Source organism: Colletotrichum truncatum (genome assembly GCF_014235925.2).
Source record: "Colletotrichum truncatum strain CMES1059 chromosome Unknown Contig_0016, whole genome shotgun sequence".
Classification (NCBI taxonomy): Eukaryota; Fungi; Ascomycota; class Sordariomycetes; order Glomerellales; family Glomerellaceae; genus Colletotrichum; species Colletotrichum truncatum.
Window position 1 is genome coordinate 143,190 of NW_027222413.1, and position 26,493 is coordinate 169,682.

At 49.5% G+C, this 26,493-nt stretch overlaps 6 protein-coding genes across 6 annotated transcripts; 1 reads left to right on the forward strand and 5 right to left on the reverse strand.

The window, feature by feature from the left end:
* Positions 1-451: 451 nt before the first annotated feature.
* CTRU02_215455 (interferon-induced GTP-binding protein Mx1) lies at positions 452-2,902 on the reverse strand (the record flags this gene model as incomplete). The annotated part of the gene is made up of 6 exons (XM_036723846.1): positions 452-1,150; positions 1,207-2,056; positions 2,107-2,179; positions 2,233-2,287; positions 2,342-2,755; positions 2,804-2,902. The coding sequence occupies 6 exons, from the start codon at positions 2,900-2,902 to the stop codon at positions 452-454; spliced, it is 2,190 nt and encodes a 729-aa protein (XP_036584529.1).
* A 10,936-nt stretch (positions 2,903-13,838) lies between these two features.
* CTRU02_215456 (uncharacterized protein) lies at positions 13,839-15,011 on the reverse strand (the record flags this gene model as incomplete). The annotated part of the gene is made up of 2 exons (XM_070206466.1): positions 13,839-14,589; positions 14,653-15,011. 2 exons carry the CDS (start codon positions 15,009-15,011, stop codon positions 13,839-13,841), a joined length of 1,110 nt encoding a protein of 369 aa, XP_070059844.1.
* Positions 15,012-16,806: 1,795 nt separating this feature from the next.
* Positions 16,807-17,391, reverse strand: CTRU02_215457 (uncharacterized protein; the record flags this gene model as incomplete). The annotated part of the gene is made up of 1 exon (XM_036723843.1): positions 16,807-17,391. The coding sequence occupies one exon, from the start codon at positions 17,389-17,391 to the stop codon at positions 16,807-16,809; it is 585 nt and encodes a 194-aa protein (XP_036584526.1).
* A 268-nt stretch (positions 17,392-17,659) lies between these two features.
* Positions 17,660-19,296, forward strand: CTRU02_215458 (uncharacterized protein; the record flags this gene model as incomplete). Its single annotated transcript, XM_036723842.2, has 2 exons — positions 17,660-18,580; positions 18,631-19,296. 2 exons carry the CDS (start codon positions 17,660-17,662, stop codon positions 19,294-19,296), a joined length of 1,587 nt encoding a protein of 528 aa, XP_036584525.2.
* A 280-nt stretch (positions 19,297-19,576) lies between these two features.
* On the reverse strand, positions 19,577-21,194 carry CTRU02_215459 (uncharacterized protein; the record flags this gene model as incomplete). Its single annotated transcript, XM_036723841.1, has 3 exons — positions 19,577-20,096; positions 20,155-21,068; positions 21,168-21,194. The coding sequence occupies 3 exons, from the start codon at positions 21,192-21,194 to the stop codon at positions 19,577-19,579; spliced, it is 1,461 nt and encodes a 486-aa protein (XP_036584524.1).
* Positions 21,195-23,723: 2,529 nt separating this feature from the next.
* Positions 23,724-25,456, reverse strand: CTRU02_215460 (uncharacterized protein; the record flags this gene model as incomplete). The annotated part of the gene is made up of 2 exons (XM_036723840.1): positions 23,724-25,054; positions 25,105-25,456. 2 exons carry the CDS (start codon positions 25,454-25,456, stop codon positions 23,724-23,726), a joined length of 1,683 nt encoding a protein of 560 aa, XP_036584523.1.
* Positions 25,457-26,493: the final 1,037 nt, after the last annotated feature.

The following is a 26,493-nucleotide window of genomic DNA, read 5'->3' on the forward strand; positions in this document are numbered from 1 at the left end:
ACCCTTCTTGAGACTAGAAGTTGATGAGGCAATGGCCTGTCATAAGGGCCGGCTTCTTGAGACAACAATTGTACTAACGGAACCGATCCCAACCGACTACAAGCGCTGAAACTGGCACCGCTGTCGACCAGCATACGTCCAATGCCCTTTGTGCATGCGGCACCCTACCTTGTTACACATTTTGATGGAATGGTCTAGAGATTTTGTAACGAATCATAAGCAAGGTCAGAGAGGCAGTTCGGGCTGAGTGGCGCGAAGAAACTTCACGACACTGATCCTCTTCAAGGCCTAAATAATGGCTCATTCAGCTTGACATTCTCGGGCTTTAGACTTTATAAATGAACGACTCCATCGTAGTGTACTGTCTGGTTCTTAGATTGAATGGCTTCGCTCGACCAAAATGGTTTACGTTAGACATTGCGGAAGCCACTCTTTACAATCTTTCTTTTACTCAAGATCGCAAAATCTTCAAAGCCTCCTCGAAGCTTTTCACCTCCTTTTTTAGGGCCTGCCGCTGATGTTTCGATTCCGCGTCTTCCCCCGCGATCTGCTCCAGTTTGTCGTGGTTGAGATTCATGACCAGCTCCGAGTCAAAAACTTTCAGCGGACTGTTGCTCCCTTCGAGCAGAAGGTGAAAAATTACTTGCTGACAAATGACGTCGACGAAGCGCTTGCGTGATACCTTGTAATAGCTCGTTAGTGTGTCGAGGATATCCTCACACACTTGCTGCCCGTTATCCTTGTCAACAGCATGCTGACCAACTTTACTCATAGGCACATATCGCTCCTTCTCATCATTCCAGGGTGAGTGTACAGCCATAGCGCTGAAAGTTTTGGTCATGCGCTCGCACCGCTTCTTCTGAAGGTTTGCATTGAAGTAATGGTTGAAAGTGTTCGGCATACCTCCCCTCTCGATATCTAGAAGGAACCGCGAGTGGCTCATCGCCCGCTGGTACGAGTCCACCAGCCTTTCAAGTAAAATAGCATCCCATAGATTGTCCCTTACCTGCTTTTCTGGGCACAATTCAGTAAGGAGCTGGAAAATGTAATCGTGGACCAGGGCAATGGCATTGCTCGCATGAGACATCACGAGTTGCTCCCACTTCTCCGATTGCTCTTCAAAGACCGTAGCAAGAATCGTTCCGCCGAACTTAAAAAAGGTGTTATGAGTCAGTAGTGATGCAATTCGCAGCTAGAGTCGCTTACTGTTCCAAGTTCAGGTCCACGGCTTGACTCAAAGACCTCCTCGATGTGACTCATGATGGGACCCTTCAAGGGCTTGGGGCATTGATAGCCATCCGTACGGATTACACCTTCGAGCTCGGGGTATCTGGCGAGGTCGATCTCAAAGGGAAGCTGATCGATGGTGCGTCCAAATGAATTCTCACCCTCGTCATCCCACGTAGGCCCGAAATGCTGCTTGTGACCGCGTTTCCAGAAAATGTTTGAGAAGACCTCATTGAGCTTCATAATCTTCGTTATAAGTTTTAGTTGAGGCAGCCTGCCAAATATCTTATCGCCGGCGTAGTAACCGTTCAAAGCAGACTGAGTGACGGCCAAGAACCTGGAGGCCAGCTTACCCAGATACATCCTCTGCGAACTCGGGTCGGATCGGGAAGGCCCCATTGCTTCTAGATCTGCCCTGCTCTGACGCAAACGCTGCTCGATGTCCAACTTCACATGGGGAATTTCTTGCTTCGAAATTTGGAAAAGTAGTTCTCGGAGCCTGAGCTTGAGAGACGTTGTGCCGCAGCGGTCCCTGATCGGCAACCAAGTAGGTGCCATGAAAAACGCCTTTTCGGCAGCGGCACGCTCGGAAAGTGAGGAGATATTGTCGTCTGCGCTACGATTCTTGACAATGTAGTATCCAAGTTTGAGGGTACTGCGCTTTCCGAGAACCAGGTCAATAATCACACCTTGGGTAACTATTTCGGTAACGAGATCCGGCTTTGTAAGAACCCCCATTGTTCGCACACCGTCAGGATCAGCAACTTCGGCAAGCTTGAGAATCTCCTGAGTAGCGATGTCAACGCTGCATGATATGACTGCAAGTATGCTGCCACGAGTTAACTAGACCTTCTTGGAAAGGGAACCCTCGGGACTGACATAGTTCGACTGTTTGCCATGTACGACTTCACCATGCTCTCGACGAGCACAATATCGCTTTCTGCGGTGAGTCCTGCGTGACCGTCAGTCGGCGTATGACCCTCTAGTGGATCAGCTATGGCTTACCTGGCGTGGGAACCCGGAAAATTCCCGGGACATCAATCACCGTTAGATGCTCTTGCTATTCAGGACATCAGTCATAGAATAGGGAACTAAGGCTTTGGAAAGAACAGACGTCAGGGCCACTGATCTCGATCTTGAGGATGTCTTCACTGAACGCAGCAAGCCCAGTATTTTCCTGAGTTGCATCCATTCGAATGCCCATCGTAACGTTAGCCTGAAACGGTATCATCAGCGTGGGCAATATGAGAGCAATGTAGAGATCACAAACGTCTTTGAAGACCTGGGCAAAGTCATTGCCATCCATGCCCGACATTTGGCGCTTGAATTCAAGAAGCTTAGCCCTGAGGATTTCATCTGCGCCGGGGCGAGGAATGATAGAGATGCGGATAGACGTTTCTGGCTCGCGACAGCATGTAATCTGAGTCGCATAGCGAGTGCAGAGACCAGGAGCGCGAGGGAAAGAGAACCCTGTAAGGCTTTCCAGCACAGAACTTTTCCCAGACGACTGATCTCCGACGACGAGAAGCTGTCACGAAATGAGTTGTCTGAAAATAAATCCGCGAGTTTGACCCACCTGGGGCAATGGGATGGTTGCACCAATGTTCAACTCTCTCAGCTTGTCAATCTTAGCCAAAATAGCCTGATTTCCTAAACCGATTCCCTCGCATGCCATGGTCAAAGTTAAGACACTGTGATAGTATTGCGAGACAAGGCTTATTCGACGAGAAGTGAAATCATAAATTGAAACCTATCAAAGAAAATTCCCGGCATTGGGAACTATTGACTCTTTAATACTCGACCTCATAGACAGAATAAGTATCCTTGGTAAAGGCCAGGGTTTGTGCATTTCCCCATAGAATGAACCCTAAAACTGTCCATCGAGATCGCAATTCGCAATCATGCAGAATTGACGATTACCCTGCACCTGCGTACAAGAACGACAGAACTTCCTCCAAACTAACGCAAGGTTGGCTGCATTGGGAGTGCGAAGCCTCTGAAGCATTTCTAGCCAGGAAGTTGAGAACTCTAATGTCACTGCTGCCAAAAAAGCAGGGGTGTTGGTCCCAACGAACTGTTCGGATCGTAAGCTGATAATTACAACCTTTTGTTAATGATAAGCTATCGATAACGACAAAATAAACGCAGAAATTGCTTTGAAATCTTCAGTATTTACCTTTCCCAACCACTATTCACTTTTCAGACTTGCAGTTAATTCATCTTGAGCATTTTTTTGTTGAGATTTAAAACGCCAAATAAATTCCGTGACGCACAAGATCAGAAGCTCTTCCCAATGCGGCAGTTGACGGAACGTGATCCATGCATTTTTAATAACATGAAAGAAAGATGCTATGAGTCCTCTGGGTACGAATCCGATCAGCATCCTAGACATCCTTTCCCACCTGCTCTCTGAGATTCGTTTGGTCCCTCTTACATATGAGTGGCATCTCACTGCTTTCCTGCGTGGTCCTATTGTACGAATGCACAGGTGACTTTCAGGTACTTGCCTGCCTCTGCGGCTACCTCTTCGTGTGATCATTTACCTGGATTCACACGGGTAGATGCGGGACGTCTCGATGAGCGTTGTCACTGAACGTCTCCGTGCTCACTTTGTGAAGCTTTGAACCTATCTAATTGTGACGAACTAGGCACATAGAAATCAGGCTAGAAAAGGTGTAAAAGAGTGACTTGATTTAGAAAGAGGGTAAATGCGTGAGGAAGCGCCTACTTACACGACCACGGTGTGCGATTCATGTAGCTTACGTAAAACACACCTAGCTCGGTGTGTTCGGTGAGCGTTGACACTATCGTCACACTAATGCTAGGAAGAAAAGTGGTCTTGGCCCGTTACGTTCGTTGGAGCTGTAGGTAGGATGCTGGCAAAGGGTCCCCGTCGACAAAGGATCTTTCTGGAACCAAAGATTCGCTCCTCAAGTACTCTGGCGGCCGCAAGTAATGCCTTGAACTTCTCATGTGGACACTCTGACTCGCACCACGAAGTACCCTCAGTAAATGTTCACCGACAAAATTGCGCACGCTGTTGAAGCAAGCCTGGAGCGACATCACGCTGCTGGCCAAGGAAACTTCCAACGTAATACATCCTTCAAAGGCAGAAAATAACCATCAATGTAACATTACATTCAGTCTCAAAAAGCGTCAAGCTTAACCTAGCGTATTTTCAATATCCAAACCTAGAAAAATCCACCGAGACACGTCCGCCGAAGACTTAACTATCATACGTCCTCGCAGGGTCAGCTGAAGGCTTTGCCTTGCCCGTGACAACACATACAGCAGGTTGCTCGCCAGAATTTGCCGAAGATACCACCGCGGCTGAGTGGCCAGTAAACGGTCGCCAGCATGGTCCACATAGCGTAGAGGACGTAACACCAATCAATCGTCCGCCGCCTCATGGCAGTTACGCTAACAACCTCTTCCGAGCCGCTGAGATGGCGTGCGAATGGACGAGCACCCAAATATGTCAAGAACTCAGGCAATAGCACCTCGATGACAATGGCGACATGGAAAATCACATGTACTTCTGGATGTGCCCGTCTTTTCAAATCGGTTCGCCACGTTCATTCCTTTTTTAACTCAACAAGCGGCTGATTCTACGCATCTTCATCTTCGCAGAAAGTCTTGTTGCTTTTTTTCCAGGGCGAATGGAGGTCAAGGTGCAGTTGCGAAGGCGGGGGTTTGATGTGTTTGGTGTCGTCAGTGGTGCCGAGCGGTTATTTTACAGCGTGGTTACAGGAAACCTCAGCTAGATCTGTGGGTCTTCCACAAGGGAAAATGCAACATACTTTGGCAACAGTGCATTCGGCGTCTCGGTCTCGTCGATAGCATGTGGGACTTCGCCGTTGAATCAGTCATCGCATGCTGCGAGAGGGATATTGGCCATCTCTACTATGGCGTGAAGCGGCGGGTCATCACTGTCCCGCGGTAAGAGTCTCAAGTTGATCTCCATTCAAATCTACTCGCCGAGGATGACCAGGGCTGCGAATGCAGTGCGCCTTGCTCGTCGGGAGCTACATACAGGGACTGCGTGTGTGAACATGTAAATGTGAGGGGCTTGCAGATGGTCCGTGCGTTCAGTGCGGTCGCCTGCCCAGTTCGATGATCCGTAGAACGAGAGAGGGAGAGGGAGAGAGAGCCATTGTGCTGCACACTTCCTGACATTTGGGAAGCTTTCGCTGGTAACTGTGTGGTTTTCTGAGGCGCGTCCCAAGTCAGGCTAGCTGAGGCTACACGTGCAAGGCAGACTCGTCAGGTCAGGTCAGGGGCAGGCCAACAGGCCGAGGCCTCAATCACGGAGCCGCCAGCCTGCATGATGCAGAGTGACGAGGACGCATGACTGACACCAACGCTTCAGCATGGACATCATTGTGTCAACAGGCAAAGTAGCGTATCGCTATGTGCACTGTGGATGACTTAGAATGTTAGGGTGCCAAGTTCAGTGGCCGTTCCTCCACTCCGAGCGTCGCGGGGTCGCACCAGTCCACAACGGCGATATGGAGGAAGAAAAAAACGGAGGCACCACCCCAGCCAATTCTTTTAGTTGTCGAATCCGCGCCCGACGGGTCGCCGTGCCCTGCACCCTTGTGCAGGCATTCGAACTGCGTCTCACTAAAAATGCAGCTTAAGCATTATCTTGTTCACTTGCTAGCGCCAACAGGAATTGCCCCTTCGCTGCTTACGTAGGTGGGCAGGTTGGAGCCTGCAGCCATAAATCTATGGCTTTACCTCCTTCGGTGCTCGCAGCAGAGCAATTGGCTTTCATTGCGTCGCTGTTCATCAACACACAGTTCACAGTCATGACAGACAAAAGTTACGAGCTGGTGCTTCAGTCGGCTTACCAAATCGCGAACAAGATCAACAATGTCGTCCGCTTTGCGAAAAGCGATTTTGCATCAGTGTGCCGCTTTCAGGGCCAGTTCGGATTACTCTTCAGCCACTTGCAATGGCTCAAAACTTCACCCCCTGACGAGGTCGATCTGCCTCCCTTGGAAGCTGTATTGAGAATGTGCCTTGGTGTCTGCACTGAGTTAGACAAAAGCCTTGATCCCTTGGCTGTGAAGATACGTGAAGAATGTCATGAGTTCCGGGATTGGGAGAAGGTAAAGTACAGAGGCCGCGGCATTGGCGATCTCACAAGCATAGCGGCAGGACTCACTTCTGGGATCCAAATTTACTCTTCTCCTAGGTATGCCCTTTCTTCATTACTTTTTGCGATGGGACTGATGCGCGTGGCGTTTATGAAGGTCATGCTCTGATGCAGGAAACACGGACAAGCCGCGCCTCAAAGCCGAATGCGAATGGGCGCTTCGTTTGATAGGGAGAAAACATGTGCGATCTTCAGCACCGACTTCTGAAGGGGCTGTGGAACAGCCTTGCCTGAACGCCACGAGTCTACGATCTTACCTCATCGCCACCATATCCTCAGTCACGGAGTCGCCTGATGAGAGTGCGGAAGGAGCGGAGACTGCGAACAATGCGGCGGATGAGGACTCTGACTCCAGCATATAACTAGGTATGTATCTCGCGCCTGAGTTACCCCATCTTCAAGCGCTGACATCTAGAAATTTGGAACCTACCAGTTTATAGTTGCTATCTCAGACCGTGGTATTTACTAGACACGGAGTATGTGGCGGTTCATGCAATTGTGCTTAGGGACGAGAGTGCCCTTTTGGACTGTGTCTGCAGTTACTATAGCAAACTGGTTTCTTCAAAGTCACCAAAGAGGGTGTTATCTCGCGATTGCAACTTCTTGAATCCGTTGGGCACTGCCCGCCCGGGTGATGTCGCTCCAAGCCCTACGCCTTGTTGATTGGCATCTTAGGATAATGCATCAAGTTCCTGAGATTAGGTATACAGTGCCATACACGGATCACTCAATCCAGTTTGCCACTTTACCCAAACACCGGGGCGGCCGGCAACGCTAAAAGCAGCGTGGCACGCGTGGCTAGCTTCGGATGGTCAATTACATGGACCACTATTGTATTTTTACACACGCTAAAGCGGGACAGGACCGCACCTGCGCGTTTTCCAGATATATGTTCCACGGAAGGATTCCAATCAATGAGCGACAGCATAGGAAGTCCGCGAAAATTCCGCGAAATCTGAAGCTCGCCTGACATGTAGGTAGAAGTGTACCACTCAATAGAGATGTCCGTATTGGATTGGTAATTACGGACGATGAACAGGACGTGTTATCGTAAGGTCTGGACCGCGCACAGCTTGACGTCGCAATATTGCTTAAACAGCGTGGATTATGCTACCGTACCGCTAGACAGGTATCTGTCATTACTTCTACCCCTTAAATGATAGTACCATCAACAGACTTTCATGCACAAAAAGCGTGGATTTACAAGCTTGTCTGAGCTTGATGGCACTGGTCCTGGTCCAAGTACAGAAGAGGTGCAGCCATCTCTTCCCTAGCAACTAGGCGACAACTCCCTAACTATATCGCCAACAGCTCTAATGTATATGCATTATCGCCTACTATTCACTCGCTATCTTGGTTGTCACCCGCGGTCGCGCAATCTGATCGTTCGTCCCAGGTTCTCGTAGGTGGGCCGGACGGGTGCCGGAGCTTGTCATCTAAGGCTAGGAATTCAGCTATGCTCGCGAAAACAGCCTGCCTTAGTTTCCTAACCAAAACGTTAGCACTCGGAACTTATCCAATAGAAACAGGGAGTACCTCGTTATCTTGTATTGCTCAGCCGCGTGTGTAAGTATGTTCGTCCCATGTATATCATTCACGGAGCCTACTCTATCGAGCCTGCTCTATCGGCAATTTCGTTCCCCAGTTTAGCTCTATGACTGGGATCCATGACTTTGTTAATGACAATGCCTAGGGAACTCGCAGCAGCAACCATTAACTGGTAAGGGAATGTCGTCCGGGGGTGGAGAAGACATGTTAAGCGAAAAATGTTTGAGAGCCTCGTCGGCAATTTGACGAGTCTCTCCTGTCATGTCCTTAGGCAGTTCATATTGGGAAAGTGAGGCGCTAGGGGTTGACATGACAGGGAATGAGCGAAGCGAGTCGTCCAAGGAACAGCGGGTAGTTATGTGAAGATCCGACGAAAGAGGATTACAAGGTACTCTGGTCGCGAACCAAGACTCCACGGTTGCTGACGGAGACAAAGATGTGTGAGATGTAGTGGGTATGGCTGGAGAGAGAATGTGAAGGGCGGGGAAAAGGACACGGTGTGGTGGTTGGGATTTGCGCCAAACAACGTGGACGCGAAAGTAATCTCCACTTTTTAAAGCGAGAGCTAGTCACGCACAGGCTGACTTGCTTAGTGATCCTCAAGGACTACCCCATGGCGAAGTTGGCGTTTAGGTCCACTACCAGAGTACTCCATACATCTAGAATTGACAACGTGCAACTCAGTTTGATCCGATCTGAATTAGTCTTGTTAAAAGATCCTTGTCGAACTAGAGATTGGGGAACTTCAAACAGCCAAGCACGCAAGGCAAAGTCGTGTCGCGTGGACGTTCTATATACGATATTACACATGTGCAGTACTGAGTCATGCATTAAACCCTGCTGGAGGGTATTTGAACTAGGCCTTGCAATGGCAGTCATTTCTGAGGCTCTTGGGTAACAGCGACAAATCCAAGCAAAAACTAGGGACGGAGCAGAAGACTGCCTGTTCAGTTACGGCACCCATTTACAGTACCAAATGTGGAAAAGAACATCTAGGCAGGAGCCACAGAAACCACCAATAATCATCGAATCAGCTACAAGCCATCTTCATAATGACGTCAAGGCTGCTTGAGCCCGGAAACCCTTATCATGGCACCAAAAAGTGCAACTTCTGGAAGCTCAACACACCCAATCATGAGACTTAATTAAGCCTACACTCCCAGTGTACAGTACACAGCGCGACAGCCTTCTTCACCTGTTAAGGATGTCCTTGTCTACGTCGGCGTTCAAACCATTCCACAAGTCAAAAAGAGCTCTTTCAATGTCTCTTAATGTCCGACCCATGTTGCATAATTGTGGAAGAAATAAGCGGAATCCCGACTTTATAACCATGACTTGTGTCCACTTGGCTTTGTGTACCAGCTGGTGCCATCTGCTGGCTGCATCCATTTCTTGATTATTACCTTACCCTCTTCAAAGGGGGACAAACCTTCGAATTGGCGTCAATGGATAAACATTGCGCCGACGCGTCACGTTTCTATGCCAACAAAGGTAACATAGAACGCGTCGCGTTGGCTATCACACTGTGTTGCTTTAGTAAATATGCGGTAAGACGGTGTGATCCTCATTCTCCCTTCGACATCGTCAATGTTGGCATCCCGCATCTTTTCCCTCGTTCTATTCATGTTCAGTCACATTAGTTTGATTGACACATAGTAATTGCCACTTTACCGACCAGCTCATTAAGTGGCACCAGTGGATTGAAGGTACCTCGACTTTTGTCACGATGGTCGAAATCGAAGATAGTTCGGCGATGGAACAGGAATCACCACAGAGCGAGCTCACAACAACTGCCCAACGCGAGAATAATTTATTACTCCTTAGCCTTCTAATCAGCAAGAAAGAAAAGGAGATTGACGCTCTAAAAAAGGAGATTGACGCTCTAGAAAAGGAGGAGCTTCGCGTCCAAGAAGAGGGGCCTCGACCTTTGCAATCGGAACTTGGGAAACTGGAGATCCACACGCAAATACCTACCAGACGCGATCGCGAGGAAGACAAGCATGACGGGATTAACACAGGGGGCGAGGGTTGACCCACGAGGTACGAATGTGGCTGGTGTAAAAGTGGATGAGTCCACAAACCCATCCAGCAAATGCGATAAAACTCACCTTCCACCACCCAACGAGCATGGAATTGAGACCTCGTCTTTGGGTGCTCTTTGAGCCGTGTTACATCCTGAGTGCAGGAAGGATACTGTAAGTTTGTTGCTAATGGGGACTTTTTCGCTGGAGGCAAACTTATGAACTTTATAGATGTCGCGCGCAGGAAAGACTTACAAATCCAGTGGAGATTTAACCAAGTCGTCAATGCGAATCTGGGGGAAAGCTCAAGGATGCAGTTACCGACGAAGTAAATGACTTTAGTGACGGTTTGGAATCTTTGACTTTAATCAAATGTCATGGCATGTTATATTACAGTACATACATGATGAAAAAGAATGTTTTCAGAACCAAGGATGGTGTGCTGTTACAAAGACCTTCTCAGAGCCCTCAACTGTTCCATTCGGGCTCAGCCTTTATGTTCCAGCTCTTGGCCTTTCTCTGGAGGCCGTTGCCCATCTCCCGCAGGGAACCAAACCTTGTCAATAATCTTTCTCCAAGCAACGCGTGAGGAAGCAGATGACGAGAAACTGCCCACCGTTGCGAACGATGATGGTGGGAAAGTGCTCAAGACTTATTCCAGTTTCTGATTGTTGCAAGAGTCGAGATTCCGGGTAGAAGTAGCTTCGTTGCCGCCCGCCCACCGGCTACAGGCCACCCAGGACCAATATGAATAGACGACTTAACAGGCAGCCAAGAGGAATACATCTCTCACATCCTCTTTAACTTTTGCTTCTACAGCTTTTTTTCCATTTTCTTTCTTTTTTTTTTCATATGCAACATACATCAATGAATTTCACCGCGCGTTGAAGAATTCTTCTTACACCTATACGGGTAATGTCCGGTTTGATCTTGGGGCTGGAGATAAGCCACTCAATAAGACGAAATATGTTTCTCGATGAGGAGGTCGCCAAAGTAGCAGTCTCGTTCGATGTCAGCTTCGAAGAAACCAGTCGCGGCCTGGAGGCGACTCAGGCTTGTCGCGCTGGAGTAGCACTAACAGTGGTTCTCGAGCAGCGACTCATTGGCGGTAGGATGAAGAAGGACTAAGCAGGCCAGATGGGTGACAGCTTACTTTTTTGGTGGATCATACGCAATGTATTGAGCAGGGCAACCAGGTTGCTCCAATTGTGTGGTGAAAGAAGTAGTGAAGAGTTACAGTAGCCTTCTAAAAGTAATGTTGAAGTAAAGATGTGAGACTGTCTGTCACAGAGAAGTGAATGTCCCGCGAACTGGGGCAGTAGGGTGCTGGCATTTGGGCAAAATACTGATGTTTGAAACCCCCAGACACCGGCATCCAGCCATTGGATTTTAGCCAATGTAAGAGGAGATCCCCTAAACCTGGAGGGTTCAGGAGGCCAGAAATAAATACAGTTGCTATTACCACCTACCTGACCTCTTAACTCTGTGCCATAACCCCTTGAAACGGTCGCCAGATATTCTGTTATGATTTTTTGTTATACTTGATGGTATGAAAATGGCGATTTGCACTAGTTGAATGATGAAGAGTGCTAATCATAGAACCAGGAACATCATGCCTCATCAATAAATCTGGCGGCCATGTTCCTGAACTACAACCAAGTTCTTGCGAGGACGACGACTAGTTCAATTAAGTTTGAGAGTGCTCGCATGGAACTCATAATACACGGAAAGTGGGATAAGATTCATATCATTAAAATTGTCACGGTACTATAATAATCGCAGTTATCTACCAAGAACTCAGTAGAAGTGGGAGGCTGATGTCAAGGGCTTAATGGTACAGAGTAAAGAGGTCAAGAACAATAGCACTAAAATGTAGGTATGAAATAGTGACTGCATTTATCTCTAGCCTCCTTATCCCTTACAAGATGACGCCTACTACTTTTATAACCGTCTAGCCACTAGCTGGGCAGTGGTTCATAACGCCGGTCGGTACGACTATCGGTCCTCGGCTTCCCAACGGTTGTGTAACGGTGATGGGACCCGTAGATGTTTTCTATTCTAAATCCTGTTTCCGCTATTCCTCCTGCTAGGTGCCCGTCTCGGCGCCGCTGATCCTGCTCGTGACACTTCCGTTGCGACACGGCTCTCCGCTTCGTGACAGCTGAAATGGAAAGGGGGAATTGGTGTCGTACGGCACTTCAACCCGGTATTCTGACCATTGCAACAGGAAGTAACTTGCGAGCTCGACAAAAAGAATTATGTTTTTGTGCCCGAAACTTCAATAATTGTGATGTGATGCTGTGATGTAATACAGAGTCAATATGACGCTAAGCCTGCTTCCATTGGACCAGCTACCATTGTTGTGCTGTTAAGATACAAGAAGAGCTCCGTTATTTAAGACACTCATCTACAGCCGGCCACATTACTCGACTAACATTCCCTCCTAAGTGACAGAAAAGCCAATTGGAGATGACGAGCCAGATGATTTGAACAGCATCAGCGTCATTCGCATCCTATTTTATTCTGATTTCATTAGGGGTTCTCTCCTGAATAGTTTGAGTCTAGCCACGCACAATACTTATCCTCCTATACGTCTCTACGTATTGCGGTAAAGTCATACAGCGTTGAGCACGTATCTCGATATCATCCAATGTATTCGCAAGCTCATCATTCTTTGCTTTTGGACAAAACAGAGAGGATGAGCTGCAAATATTCTGCTTTGTTTGGAAGCAGCACTTCTTCTTTATTGTGCATATCAACACTTTTGATGGGCGATAGCATTGAGTTTCAAACTTGAGATGACCGGACGGTGGGGAAGGCTCTCCCCATCTGACGCCTCCCAACAGCGGAGTGAATGGCTCTTTCTTGCAAGATTCGTCCGCCAGCTTGATGGGAAACGGCGAACCTAGTACATCTAGTAGCGCAGTCCAACTGTAGGGGCCATAGGGCGAAGTATGACGATCGTCTTCTTGCTCTTGAACCGAAGGGGCTTGAAAGCGCATGAGGCCCACTAATGTAGAGGCACGGGGCAGCGCGCGAGTAAAAGGCCATAGGAGGATGGAAGAGACATCGTACACAACCATTACAGATCTTTTAGAGAAAGCGTAAGCAACGTGTTTTTCATAAATAAGCCGGCCCTCAAGGCATATCAAACCCAATCTGATGACGTTTATATGTGAAAGGCTTGTCACTCGTAGGCCTGATCAGGCCTACGACAGGCTCCCAACCTATCCAAACGGCTTTCAGACGTTGTTTATAGATAGTGAGTCACTCTTTCGGACCCACGACGGGGAGTGCACCACGGATCGGAGGTCAGGTTTTTTGTGGTGTCGTGTGGTTTTGCCTACGTACTACAAGCCATTCCACTGCTTCGTTCCGACAGTCGGCCATGTGATGTGGTAACGGCCCAACGTTACCTTGGAATCCAATAACACTCATTCCAACGAGAAAAGAACTATACATGTTGTGTTTAATGCGAGGGTAACGCTTTCCCAACCTTCTCTACTCCGTGCGCCCCTAGGGTCCCTTCATCGTCTGCCCGCACTTGATTCAATATAACATGACGACGCTCGGCCATTAGTGGGGGTGGGAATGAGGAGGGCTTTATCCTTAGCAACTCGAAGCTCCTCTTCGCGAGTTTCTGACTGCTCTGCCTGTGCTTTTCGATACCACTGTGTCATGGAAAAAACAAATATTGCCGTTTCAATATGGCAAGGCCCAGTACCGTATAAATCAGGTGCCATGGTGGGGCACCGGGAGGCCATCTAGCGGGCTGGTGAAGGGAAATCGGAGCGTTACAGGCACCATGGATCATGCCGATCAACCAAATCTCCTCAAGCAGAATCTCGAAACCAAGCTCTTCCTAGAGGCAGAGTGCATGTTCATTTCCTAGTACAGTGCCAAGACCAAAGTATTCGATAAGCATGCATGAGAAAATTCGCCAATTCCAGTGAAATAACTGGTCTGCCCAGGCAGTTAACTTGCTCATTAAGCTGTGCGAGACTTTTGATACAAGACGTCACTGTTGCGTCTGACATTTGCCCACCTAGGAAATGGGATCCGTCTGTGATGTGTAGCCTCCTAGTTGAAGTCAGTGTACCGGTTGTTGAGACACAAAGTCTAAATTGTTGGTTTGTTAAATTGATGTCTTCGATGACATTTGGTGAGGTATGGGCTGCTTCAGACAAAGCTTCCGACAGAATTTGTTTGCACTGGCTGTAACTGTCTACCGTCTCCTGGAGTTGTGTGTCTTGGTCGTGGAAAAGATCTATGAGAGACAGAACAATCTCGCGCGGAAAACGTTGAAGAACATTGCGTGCCGATGTACGGCCTGGAGAATGCATGTGCTCTGCTGATACTGATTGAGATTTGGCGATCCGAGCATTCAGCTGCCAGTGGAGAACTTCCAGAGTGTTTCTCCTTTCCTGAAGCCGCGCATTCAGCTGGTCACACCAGTGGAGAACTTCCAGAGTGTTTCCCCATTCTTGGAATATCGCTTGCAAGCCCATGGCAGTCCCGAGGCGCTCAATCTGCTTGCGGAGATCTTCGAGGTAGGCCCTCAAGTGGTCTGCGGTATCGAAAACCGTGTCGCTATAGGTGTCGAGATTCTCAAAGGAAATATCAACCCGGCGCCTGCAAGTTCAGCAGTTTAGCACAAAAATTGAGAAAGATGTTCGCTGAGTTGGAGTCACTCACAGGCCTGCATCTACTAAGGCAATACTAACACTAAACCGATATACAGCTAGCCGAGCTGTGAATTCGACGTCCTGCTGAAGACGTATCTGCGTCGCCCGATCATCGCATGCCTGGCTACAGCGCTGGAGTAGTCCCACGAGAAGAGATAAATTGAGGGTAGAGCTGTCGAGAAAGAGGATTGGACTGTCGAGGAATGTCTCTACAAGGGAGCCAGAGACTCTAATCAGTTCCCTGAGCTCCGTTTTGAGAGCTCTTTCATCTCGGAAGCGACGTATGGTTTCATGGAGCGCGAAGCTGGACTTGATGGCAAGACATACAGTCTCCAAGAATCTGTCTTTTGTTACGAGCAAATCTGCCATTGGATTATGAGAATGAGAAAAGGGCAGTGAACTAAATATGCCGTACTTTTCGTGGGCGTTTTTTGACAGGATTGTGTCTGATGTAAAGTTGGAGGTAGGTTGTTGACAGTTACTGCCTTTGCCACAACAAAGGGATGGCGGGGAATACCACTTTAGGTAGCGGCAGCCCGCCACTGATGGACGCGTTTGCTTGCATGACGGGAGGCCGCATCCTACCGAGCCAGCCAAAGTTTACACCGTAGCACCCCAATCATGCAATCGTGCGGGGTTGGAATGTACCTGAAGAGCCACTTTCCGAGGACCCATAATCGCCTACTCGCGCCAGGTTTTGCTACGTCGAAATGCACAATACATATGTAAGTTATTGACAAATGCTCGTCAGAATGTGGAAGCTGAACCTGGTTTTGATTGCAGAGGCTAATGCCACCTCTGGAACGACGCAAATGGATGTACTTCCTGTGACATTGGGGCGCGGAAGAGAGCCTCCGCATATCTATGCATAGACTGGAGGGCCCTTGATGTTGCAGCTGTAGGGATTCTATCCATCCCGGCGTATCGCGGGACCTGCGCCCTCGTGCAGGCCTTTTCTCAATCCAAGCAGAAAAAGAAACTTCGGCGCCCGAGATCGGAGCGATTGCCAAAATCAATAGGGGCGCGCGTACAAGACCTCCCGTCATACATGGTATCTCCAAGGAATGGCTCTGCACACTGGTACCTGAGAATGACATGCATGATAGCGCCTGGTTGACCAGAGTAGGACGGAGTGACACGCGCTCGCCAAGTTGCGGCCATCCCTAGCCAAGCCAAGTCACGGCTGCACTGCTAAACGATGAATCGTCTGGTTCTGGCGACCCACAATCTCGACGAGGCCAAGAACTAATCAACCATATTTGGCACCTTCCACATGGCGCAATGAGTTCCTGATGGCCAAAAAATCATTGTTACGACGGTCCAGTCCCGCGCCAGGTCGTCAGTGGAAATGGTATTGACAGTCATGAGGCATACGTGCACCGGGCCTGATATTATGCAAAGAGCTAGTTGTCGGCGGGTATTTTTCGGCAGATAACTTGAAAGCAGTTACGAGGGATGACGAACAACGCAGTGATAGAGTATAGTTAATGCATGTCGTATAAAATTACCCTCCCATCTGCCATTACCTTACATATGATCAGGCCCCAGGGTACTGTTCAATATTTCACAACGCCCTTGAGCGTTCGTGGCATGTGTTTTCCCGTCCTTGGGGCCTCCCTGGCCTGGCCCTAGAGGAGAGACTCTCAGTTTATCCAATCCTCACGCTCGCCAGTCTTCAAGCAACCTTGCGCTAGGTCACATTTCTAGGCGGCTTGCCGCATGGTGAGGTTGTCTTCTGCCTAGCACTACTCCCCGTGAAGAAAATCGCTCTCACTGTGCGAGCCCAGCAGTCCAGCTCTCTGGCTCTTGGACAATCAGCAGTACCAATCCTCTGGTCTGTCGTGAACCCTGCTGCCACACACCTGCCTGACCGAAATCGACTGCTTTTCGGCGAACCGCCAAAGCCTCAGCACGGGCAGCCTCCCAGTCGTACAGAGCCTCGTTCTCGTGATATCATTGTGCCGATGATTTTTCGCTTGAGCAACTTGACTCGGTATCAAAGCCTTTCTCGTGTCTCTGCCAACCCAGCTTGTCAGGGTGTCTCAATCTCCTCTGTGGCCCGGCTTGTCAAAAGGCTTCACATCAGTCCCTTAGATGACATCTTAAGTTGGCTAAACGAGCGTAAATTTGTTGCATGCGCATCCCACAGCTAAATCAGCCTGGCTCAACGAAGCGAATTCTTCTTCCGTCTCGGGCGGAGATTGTATCTGCTTGTTGAGCGTTTGGTTGTCCTCGAGTCGGTCGCCTGCGCTCTAGTCTTCGTGGTTCGTTCATTGCCACCGCCTCGGTTCCTCGCTCGCTTCGTCGGTCGCTTCTGTGGGATTCGGGGCTCAGGTATATCGATTGGCACATCGTTTCTGCTGGGCGTGCTGTTCGTCTGGGCGGAGAGTAGCTCGATTAAGGTATTAATAGAAGGGTTGCGAGAGAACCGAATGGAGGCACACCATGTAGATAGACAGGACGAATGCGCAGCCAACTCGTCAGATATGCTGCTGAAATTTCGTTGCATACTCGCTAATTTGCTGTTGCGTTCCTGTTTCAATTGTTGCAGAAACTCCTGAGGGGACCCGGCCTGATCACCAACTTCTTGAACGACCTTCTCGAATTCCTGGATACTGAGAATTGGAACCATTGCGGTGTTACAGGCGTCGATGATCTCGGCCGGAGTGTAACCAAACTTCGACGCCTGCCGTTGCAGCTCTTCAGGGCGATGGTCGTCATCGGGAGACCAGGACCCCATGGTGCTCATTGTGCTAGTATGAAACTGCGGAGCTTTGGAGTAGGTGAGGAGGTCAGGAGGAGTACCGTGGTGAATTTTGCTATCCGATGTTTAGCCGCATACGCGCTCTCAAACGCGCTGGCGCCTGCAACGAAATGTGTTGGTCACTGACGAATATCTTTGAAACAATGGTCAGTTTGCTGGACGCATTTTAGCGCTCCCATTAAGCATATCTAGAGATCCCACTCCGCAGTCATGTATGAAATCACTGTTGGCGCTTGCCTTGCCACTTTCGAGGATGACCCAAACGACAGATGCCACGAACCCATTCTCTGAAGGGGACCACGGAGCCCCCAAGCACAGCCATCTTGCAGACCAAAACGCTCTCGGTGACGGGACTTGTTCTCAAAGTTCCCAAACATTGGAGGTCCACATTTGCGACTTGGACACGAAGCATCTATCTTACAGGATTCTCATTTTACCCGTCGATGTCGAGACCCTCCACGTCACCGATTGCCAGCATCGCCTAGAATTGGTCAACCCCAAGCCAAAGACAGTACGCAGATGTGCGCCAGCATCATGTCTGGCCGTCTACGATGAACATCGGCCTACAACATGCCGAATTCAATCTCCGATACTGTGCGACCTGTGTTACGACGCGACCACCGATGAAGTCAGAGTCAAAAACCATTCCGAGGCTCCCCTTGTATTCCAGCCCCTGGTCCTGCAAGACGTAGCTGCGGCGCAATCAATTAAACGATCTTGCCTTGCTGCCCTCAGCCCAGGATATTGGCTGTGCATCTCGTCTGGTTTCCCCATTTTTCAAATCCAAGTCTTCCCTCGAAAACATAGCCTTTCGTTAGTTTGCCGACCCAAACGGGTGCCGAGGAAGAAGCGGCCACTAGCAGACGTCGACTGTTCAGAAGGCAACGCTCGGGAAGGTTCAACGTCATTTCAGGTGATTAAGTCTATCGCGTCTTTGATAGATGTGCCGAAACACAGCACGGTGCTTGCCACTGGTCCATCATGTGAATTCTCAATTTTTCGAATGAAAACAATTTGCGATACAAGAGGGGCTTTGCTCTTTCAGGCGAGGCACTCGGGATTCCCTAAACAAACTATTGTTGTCAAGGTCTTGAAGCGAAGGCCTGGCCGAAGTGCTGACTCATGTGCTGCATCCTGGAAACGAGAGTTCGACACCCACAAACAAATCAAATCCGTAAGTGATGATTCCATTCCGGTAGAAACCCCGCCTCTAATTTATAGCAGGAGTATATTGTGCAACTACTTGGAGGCGATATTCACTTTCAAGTCTTGTACATGGTACATGTCAACGCGCCTGACCTTGGGAAGAGCAAGTGGTGTGACTTCAAAGGTGACAAGCGATTCCTGGGAGATTCTTCGGACGCAGAGCGTGTTCTCAGAGACATGGCGGCAGCTTTGAAGTACCTCCACAATAAGAAGCTCATCCACAATGACATCAAACCGGGCAACATCTTATATGATCGGAAGATAGGTGCAAAGCTGATAGACTTTGGCCTCGGAACATCCACAACAGCGGAGTCTTCCACTGGCGGCACGCCGTGGTATTTGCCACCGGAGTTCCTCTCAAGAGGACGACGTGGGACACCAGGTGATGTTTATGCTTTGGGGATCGTGGCGGTATATCTACTCGATTACATTGCCATCCCGGAAAGTGGACAGCAATGGTTGATTGCGGACGTACATAGCAGTGACGCGTCGTCTGCAGCAGTAGCTATGTGGAACTGGTTGCAAAGCATTAGGCTGGTACGGGAGCAGTTAAAGAGAAACGTAGACCAGGTTCATCAGCTAACACTACGAATGTTGAGCCCGACACCAAATGAACGTATTACGGCATGTCAGTTGAGCGGGGACTTCACGGAATTGGCCAAGGCTCTGGCAAAAGCATCTTAGTTGTGGCGTGACAGCTAGTTGAAAGGAATTTACATCTGACGTCGATAACAGTCCTGATCCAACATATGAGATGACCACTTTTCACCATTCATCAAGCGGACTACGCAAATGGTGAGCGACTCGGTCTGGGGCTGTTCAGTATGAAAATGATTGTCACAGCTGACGCCAATGCTGGCTGAATACACCAGACGAACATAAAAAATTAGACTTTCAAACTAAGTTCATAATGGAGCTAGAATTAATGACCGCAGACTAAGGCGGTTTTCTGCTTAGTTGGTTTCTATGTCTCTTTGCAGTCCTTGCCTGGGATTTTGCTGATCTTGAACCCGCCGGGACACCTTGATTGAAATATGCCGTTGGGATCATACTTCAATGCAGCCGCTCGAATCTTCTCCACATTGTCCTCGCCAAAGGTCGGCAGTGGGTTCTGCGACATATCCGAATAGTTGAGGTACAGCCATTCCTTGAATACACCATTCGATTTGGCGTCCTTGACGATGTCTTCATAACACTCCTGAAGTGCCCTGAACCCGTACTCCATATCCTTGTACACCTTAATGTGGGCGCCTAGCAACAGTATGAAGCAGTTCTCTCCGAGTCTCTCTACGCCCATAACGTTCCCGCCTTTCTTGAGGCTTCGCTCGGCGTAGAGCTTAGGAAGCGCCTGTACGCAACAGACGGTGCTAAAATCATTTTCAGGTATCCTAACCTTAAGCTTTTCTATCAGTTTCTCGTGAAACTCGACAATTTTGGTGAGAATTTGGCTGTCGTTTGCAAAGGTAGCCGTCAACCATTTGTTGCTAGGGAAGTAAGCTTGTTAGATCCAGCGAAGTGCCACAGGCTAATTAAGGCACTTACTAAAAGGGCTGTGGCGACTCCAGATGCAGGGCGAGCGCCGTCACGCTTCTTCTGTCTACCGTTTTGGATGTCCATGGGACTTCCATAACCCCGGAGAGGGCCTGGGGTTCGACAACACCCTTGGTATTGCAAACCATTACGGAGAGAACCACATCCTTCGCTTCAGAAGACCAAGCCCAAAGAAGACAATAGGATGTGTCTGTCTTCTCTTCAATCGTATCGATATAATCCACGAAGTGCTTGATATGTTGTGTGCTCGTTGAACTTTGGCAGATGTACATACCCGCCCAAACCTCCGCTCCTTTAATCGCCTCGAGATAGAAACGTGTGACAATGCCGAAGTTACACGCTCCACCTTTTAGCGCGAGAAATAGATCAGCGTTTTCCAAATGATTAGCATGAATGATATCGCCGTTAGCGAGAACAACCTCGTAGTTGACCACCATATCACAACCAAAGCCGTATCGAGGCAAGAGCCACGAGATGCCGCCGCCGCACAGGAAGCCGCCGACACCGACATCACCCATACGACCGCCATTGACTGTGACGCCGTACTCATCAGCTTTGCTGTAGACATCCCTCCATCGACAACCTGCCTGTACTGTAACGATGTTTCGATCTTCATCGTACTCGACGTTCTTCATCCTACAAAGGTCGATGACGATGCCTCCACTGCAATTACTTGCTCCAGGCCACTGCGTATGACCACCGCTGCGGACGGCAAAGAGACAGCCCTTCGCTTGGCTAAGTACTGACACAACTTTGGCTACTTCTTTGGTGGTTTCCGGTTGAATGACGCAGTAGGGGGTGAGCTCAGCCGTCAAAGACCAGTGCGGTGCCACCAAATCTCGATATCGACAGTCGGAAGGAAAGATGATTCGGTCGCCTAGCCCGACAGCTCGTAATTGAGAGCACTACCAGCAGATTTAGTCAGATATTGCACTGATTGATAGGGAAAGAGAAAATTCATTATTAATACAGAAGAAAATATAAAACAAAGAAAGGACACATACCGCTGCGATTTGGTCCGCCTTGTCCATATTTGGTTTTTTGCTGACGTATCCTGCTTGTAGCGAAGTTTTAGTCTCCCGTTCTATGCAGTACCATACAGTTTGAGGCCAGAGACAAGATGCTCAATCTTATAAGAAACATGTTCTGTCTACTGGGTGGCAGACATTGTACACTCAACGTGAATTGGTGTTGAGGAGCCCAAAATGGCACTTTGGGATATGAAGCCTAAGATCCTAACATCACGGTGTTCAAAAATCGCAATCAATGGCTGCTTTTCGCAACTCCTCAACCTTACATGATGTCGAGCACGTTACAGTAGATCGGCTTCAGCCACATGAGCACGATTTCTGACTAAGGGTTGGGATGTTCATAAGGTATAATCCAAATCCGGCTCTATGTTACCTACGCTAATGTAAACCGTATCGGCGCTAACGGGCCCTTTCCACCGAAATAGACTCAAAGGTTGCGTAGATCCAGTTCTGGCTTTTGGACAAATAAAGCCCCCCATCTCTCTTACTACAGTACATACACTGTACCGTAAGAATGCTGACTCGAACTCATTGTAGAGAGAATGAAGCCAAATCAGGCTCCCGTGGTTTGGCTGGAACGATATAGGGCCAGAAGCAGCTTGAAAGTCAGCGGAGACATTTTGGCGCGATAGCATTGCGGACGTCTCCACATCACTTTCCAGAGAAAAAAAGGATGCCTATAGCGGCAGCCATTATGGGCTCTTAGCGCTGTGTTTGCAAAGGAAAGAGCTGATTATGGATTCCACAAGGAAGTATTGTCATCTTTCTACAGTAACAGGTACTGTGCATGGGTCATTGTACCTTCTCCGTAAGTGGGTAGCAAAATGTCCAGGACAACTCATGAATCCGATTCGAACGCGGCTGTACTGTATTGGTTTCTTTACTTAACTTCTTTAGTGATCCTGCTGTGGAGCTGTGGATCAAGTGGCTTGATTGATTATCCTTGTGATCAGTGATGGAGTACCCTTGATATCACCGCTGGTACAGTAGAGCCAGAGATGACTTACTGGTACTGTATTCTGTCAAGAACCAGCGTCCTGAATGTGCGTGGTGTCCCGTATCTGCTTCCAGTTTCCGTCCCAGGGTTCTCCCTCTTCCTTCACACGCCATAACCAACGCGTTGATGTGGGACATGCCTATGACGCCGCAATGGGATGCTGCCCAGCATGCTCTGATACTCGACTAGCGCACGGCTTCGAGCCTCAGCTAATAGCCTCACAAGCCTCATGCTCGGTGCGCACCGTGCAGAAGATGCGTCTCAAAACAATAAGTTTGAGAAGAGATACATACAGTACACACACACACACAATTTATTACGCCCGGCGGCAGAGCCGAAAGGGCAACTAAAGCTGATTACACGTACATTTCTGACTTTGTGCCATGGTCTCTTTGAAGCCCATACTGTCTCCACTTATCCTTACTCCTCCATTTTCTGCTCTTCTCGCTACAGCTAGGTGCGAAAACAGTGTCCTGTTGAGTTGAACTCTTCAAGGTCTCTGAGGGCACGGACGCTTGATTATACCGTGTGAAATGCCATGTGTTCACACATAGTACTCGTAGGACCACGTGACTGATGACTCCAAAAATGGATTATGCTGGGACTTGTCGAACACCGTGGCTTCAATATGAGTCACAGTCCGAACGCCAGAACATGCTACTCCCTCTTCATCAGCAACATTACTGTATTTGCCACAGACACAGAGGTTGGCCGCAGAAACCCCAACAACCTGTGGGGCGGTCATTCTCAGAACATGGGGCGGGAAGTTCGGGAAATCGCCAGTTGCCAATCGGGTCGCACCGGCCTGAATCTCCCTGTTATCGGGCATGGAAAGCGCCTCTCCATGGTGGCTCAACCCACAAGTAATGGTTGGCCAATTGCAGCTCTGGGAGAAGCCCTGGAGCCTGGAGATTATGTGAGATGAGAGGCGTCACTCCGAGGACATGGGAAAGCCCAATCAATCCAGCAGCCACCGGGCGCCGATGTTAGCCCGTCCTCGGCTGCCCTTCGTCCAAATCATTCGGCAGCCTGGGCAACTCTGCCATTCCCACGAACATCGCCCGCCTCACAGTGGAGCCTGCAAAGCGACTGTCGTCAGGTCGAAAAGACTCAGCAACCGAATCCCTTGACTCTCTTCTCTGACTCACAGGGTTGTATACCGAGCACAAAAACACTGATCAAGCACTAACCAACGCGGCAGCAGCTATGACTCTCAATCGTACACAATGGGTCGACAAGATCATGGAGAAATCCAGCTCCCTTTGGCCAGCTTTACGCAATTTCAAGAGTAAATTTCCCGGCTTCTCCAACAAGGCCATGAGGGACGTGCTGGGAGTAAACCCCACAACCCGCTCGATATTGGCGATGGCGAAGGTCTTCGACGACGCGACTACAACAATCGACTGGCAAGATTTGGAAAAATGGACGGAAGGGTACGCCTTGGTGTTGAGCGGTCTGGTTGTTATTAGAGTTATGCTTGCGTTCATTCCGTTGACTAGGAGTACTGGATCGCACTGGCCCTAGAAGCATTATTAAACTAAAGGTGTCTCCCAAATGAACTCAACCTGAATAACCCGGGTTGTCCTGAGCGAGAGCCCGAATGCTAGCCTCCGTGAGGCTCGAGGACGTTGGATGTTAATTTCCGCGTTTGTGGGGATGTCAAGTGCGCTCATGATCTTGATTTCGTCGGAGGAGTCGAATTGCTGAGGACAGATCGAAAGTAACCCGGTCGCTGTCGACGCAAACTCCAGGTGAATAGAGAGCTCATCGATCTGAACGTGCAATGGCCCTTGCCCCATCCGCGCATATCGATTCCACGGTAGGTCTCGCTCGGTGATCTTAATGAAAGGTGAGACTATAGCGGGCAACGACTGGCATCTAGGGAGCATCTCGTCTGCAGCATTGCTTTGCCGTCTTTGGACTGCGTCCTCACTCTCCACGCGTCGTCCAGTTAGGCTTGAGTTGTTTCCACTCAACAAAGGCAGACATGCCCGGCTTTCAAGCGGGTAACGATAATTAATTCGTTCACCGTGTTCGAACCGTTGAATCAATTGTTGCATGTCCCTTATCATGCTCTGAACTACGCATTGAAGTCTCCCCGCCTGGGCGGTGTCCATCCAATCAACATCAGGCAGGGTCCATTTCTCGTAGAGACGACCATGAGTCTGAGAAACCACATAGTCGCCATGTGTACGAATGAACAGATCACACAAATAGCATGCGGACTTGCTGCATCCGATTGCTCGTGGCGCTGGCGCATGTGGCTGCTTTTCTAAGTAGAAGACCTGTTGAATTTCCGCGTGAACGAAGCAATTTTGGACACTCCCCGGACGAACCAAGCGAGGAGAGGACTCCAGCGTCGTGATCTCGATATGGCTGAACAAATGTCGATAGCTGGGTTCTTTAGAAAGTCGAGCTAGGTCTCTGCATGTGAAGAAGTACCTCGCCAGCTTATCAACCTGGCGGATCTCTGAGCTCTCGGCAATTTGTGCTCGAAACCCCAAAGATTTCAGATGTTCCTCTATCGAATTTGTGCTCCCCAAACGTGCCAGTTGCGCGCAACTCATAACGATCGTCTTGAGAGTTTCCGGTAGGGCATTGATCTCCACACGATGGTCGACAAGCTTCAGAGCCTCCATCAAGTCCTCCAGCAGTTCGAGGAGCTGTGCGATTCGCGCAGGAGCGCACGAAATTTCTCGAATTTGCTTTATGCAGTCTCTCAAGTTTTCCTGCAGAGAAAGTTGTGGTGATCTGAGACGCCGGGGCCGTGACATCCACGACGGACGCAATCTGCCAAGAATGCGGCTGCTGCTAAAGCAAAGTACCATGTCGAGGAGCTCTCGAACCGTATGTTTCAGGCCACCTGGCATGAATATTAGGCTCTGAGCGTAAGGAATCTCTCACAAGACATACCCTCTCTGCTAAGGTTGCTTAATTGAGCCGTGATTTTCGTGAGTTCTTCGCAGACGCTCGATGATGGTTTTGTGTTGCCGGCAAGTACCACTTGTAACCGGTCTGGATGTTCGCGCAAGGTGACCGTTGAGACGAACTTACCTCCCTCTTTACAATGGGCGAGGAAAGAAATGCAATCGGCGATTCGAATCTCATCGTTGGTGGAAAGGGAGTGGGTTTGAGATTGTGACATCATTTGCAAAGGGTAAGCTCGTGGTTCGGATGGGATCTCGGTCAGTTGTCGGAGGGATGCAAGCTTGCGATGAAACTCAGCCTGCAGCGACGGCGTCCAAAAGTTGTGAGACCTATCCATGGTTGATTACGGCCGTGGCGCACACATACTGTTCCGGTGTGAGGAGCCCAGCATTACTCTTCGTTGAACAGGTGTCACAGGTGTTTTGCGGAATATCAACTTGGTTGACAGATTTGTTCCTTTTTCACTCGCAGCAGTCGTGTTTAGGTAGCGGTTACCAACTTTAACTTGACCGGACTTTTTTCGCCTCTTAGCCACCTTTGCTGGGTAGCCACGCATCGGGGTCGGACGAGTTTGTCCAACCAGGGCAACAGTTCAATTGCTAGTCCCCGGCCTCAGATACTCAAAACAGGGACTGGATACCCCAAGAATGTAACCGTTCTCGGCTCGTTTCTTCAAACTGGCCACGTCGTGTTGGCAGAGTTCTTCCTCCAGCCAATCGCGGAGGACCCGTCCCCTTGAATTGCCAAACAGAGCTGCAGATTCGGCCAACATCCCAAGGCGGCAAAGCAGAGAACAACATACCCCAGCAGAAGCCATGGGAGCTCAAGCTACAGTACAAACATGAAACCTCAACACAGATAGCGTCTCCGGCTGTGTCGAACTGTACGGATGCCCATCAGCGGACCCCCAGCTGTGCAGACCCCAATACGGCGACTTCCTCTGGGAGAAGTTAATGCACCTGCCTTGCATACGTATCGGTCAACTTAGGCAAGTAGTCATAGTACTTGGCGGAGGGCCCGCCCAAACACAAATCTGACGTCTCAAGAGCCGCCGTGTCTAACGGTTCGATATGCGGGTGCAACTGGGGTGTCTGTTGTCACCCTGAGTTACACACCGGAGTGGGTCTTCATGCTGCACAACACCTGCCGCCTGGCATGGCGGTGGCTGTCCAGCGGCTGCAGCCGCAGCTGATCCCCCTGAAGGCCGGTACGCATGCCAAAGCATCGACGACGTGGCACCTGCACGGTGAATGCATGACCATCCAACTTCGCCGCGTGTTGCAGCGGGGCATCTATGTAGCACGTCGGTGAGGTAGAACCTGGTGGTAGCAAACGGCTAGTGCTCCGCAGTTTGACAACCCCGCGCCCCGCCTC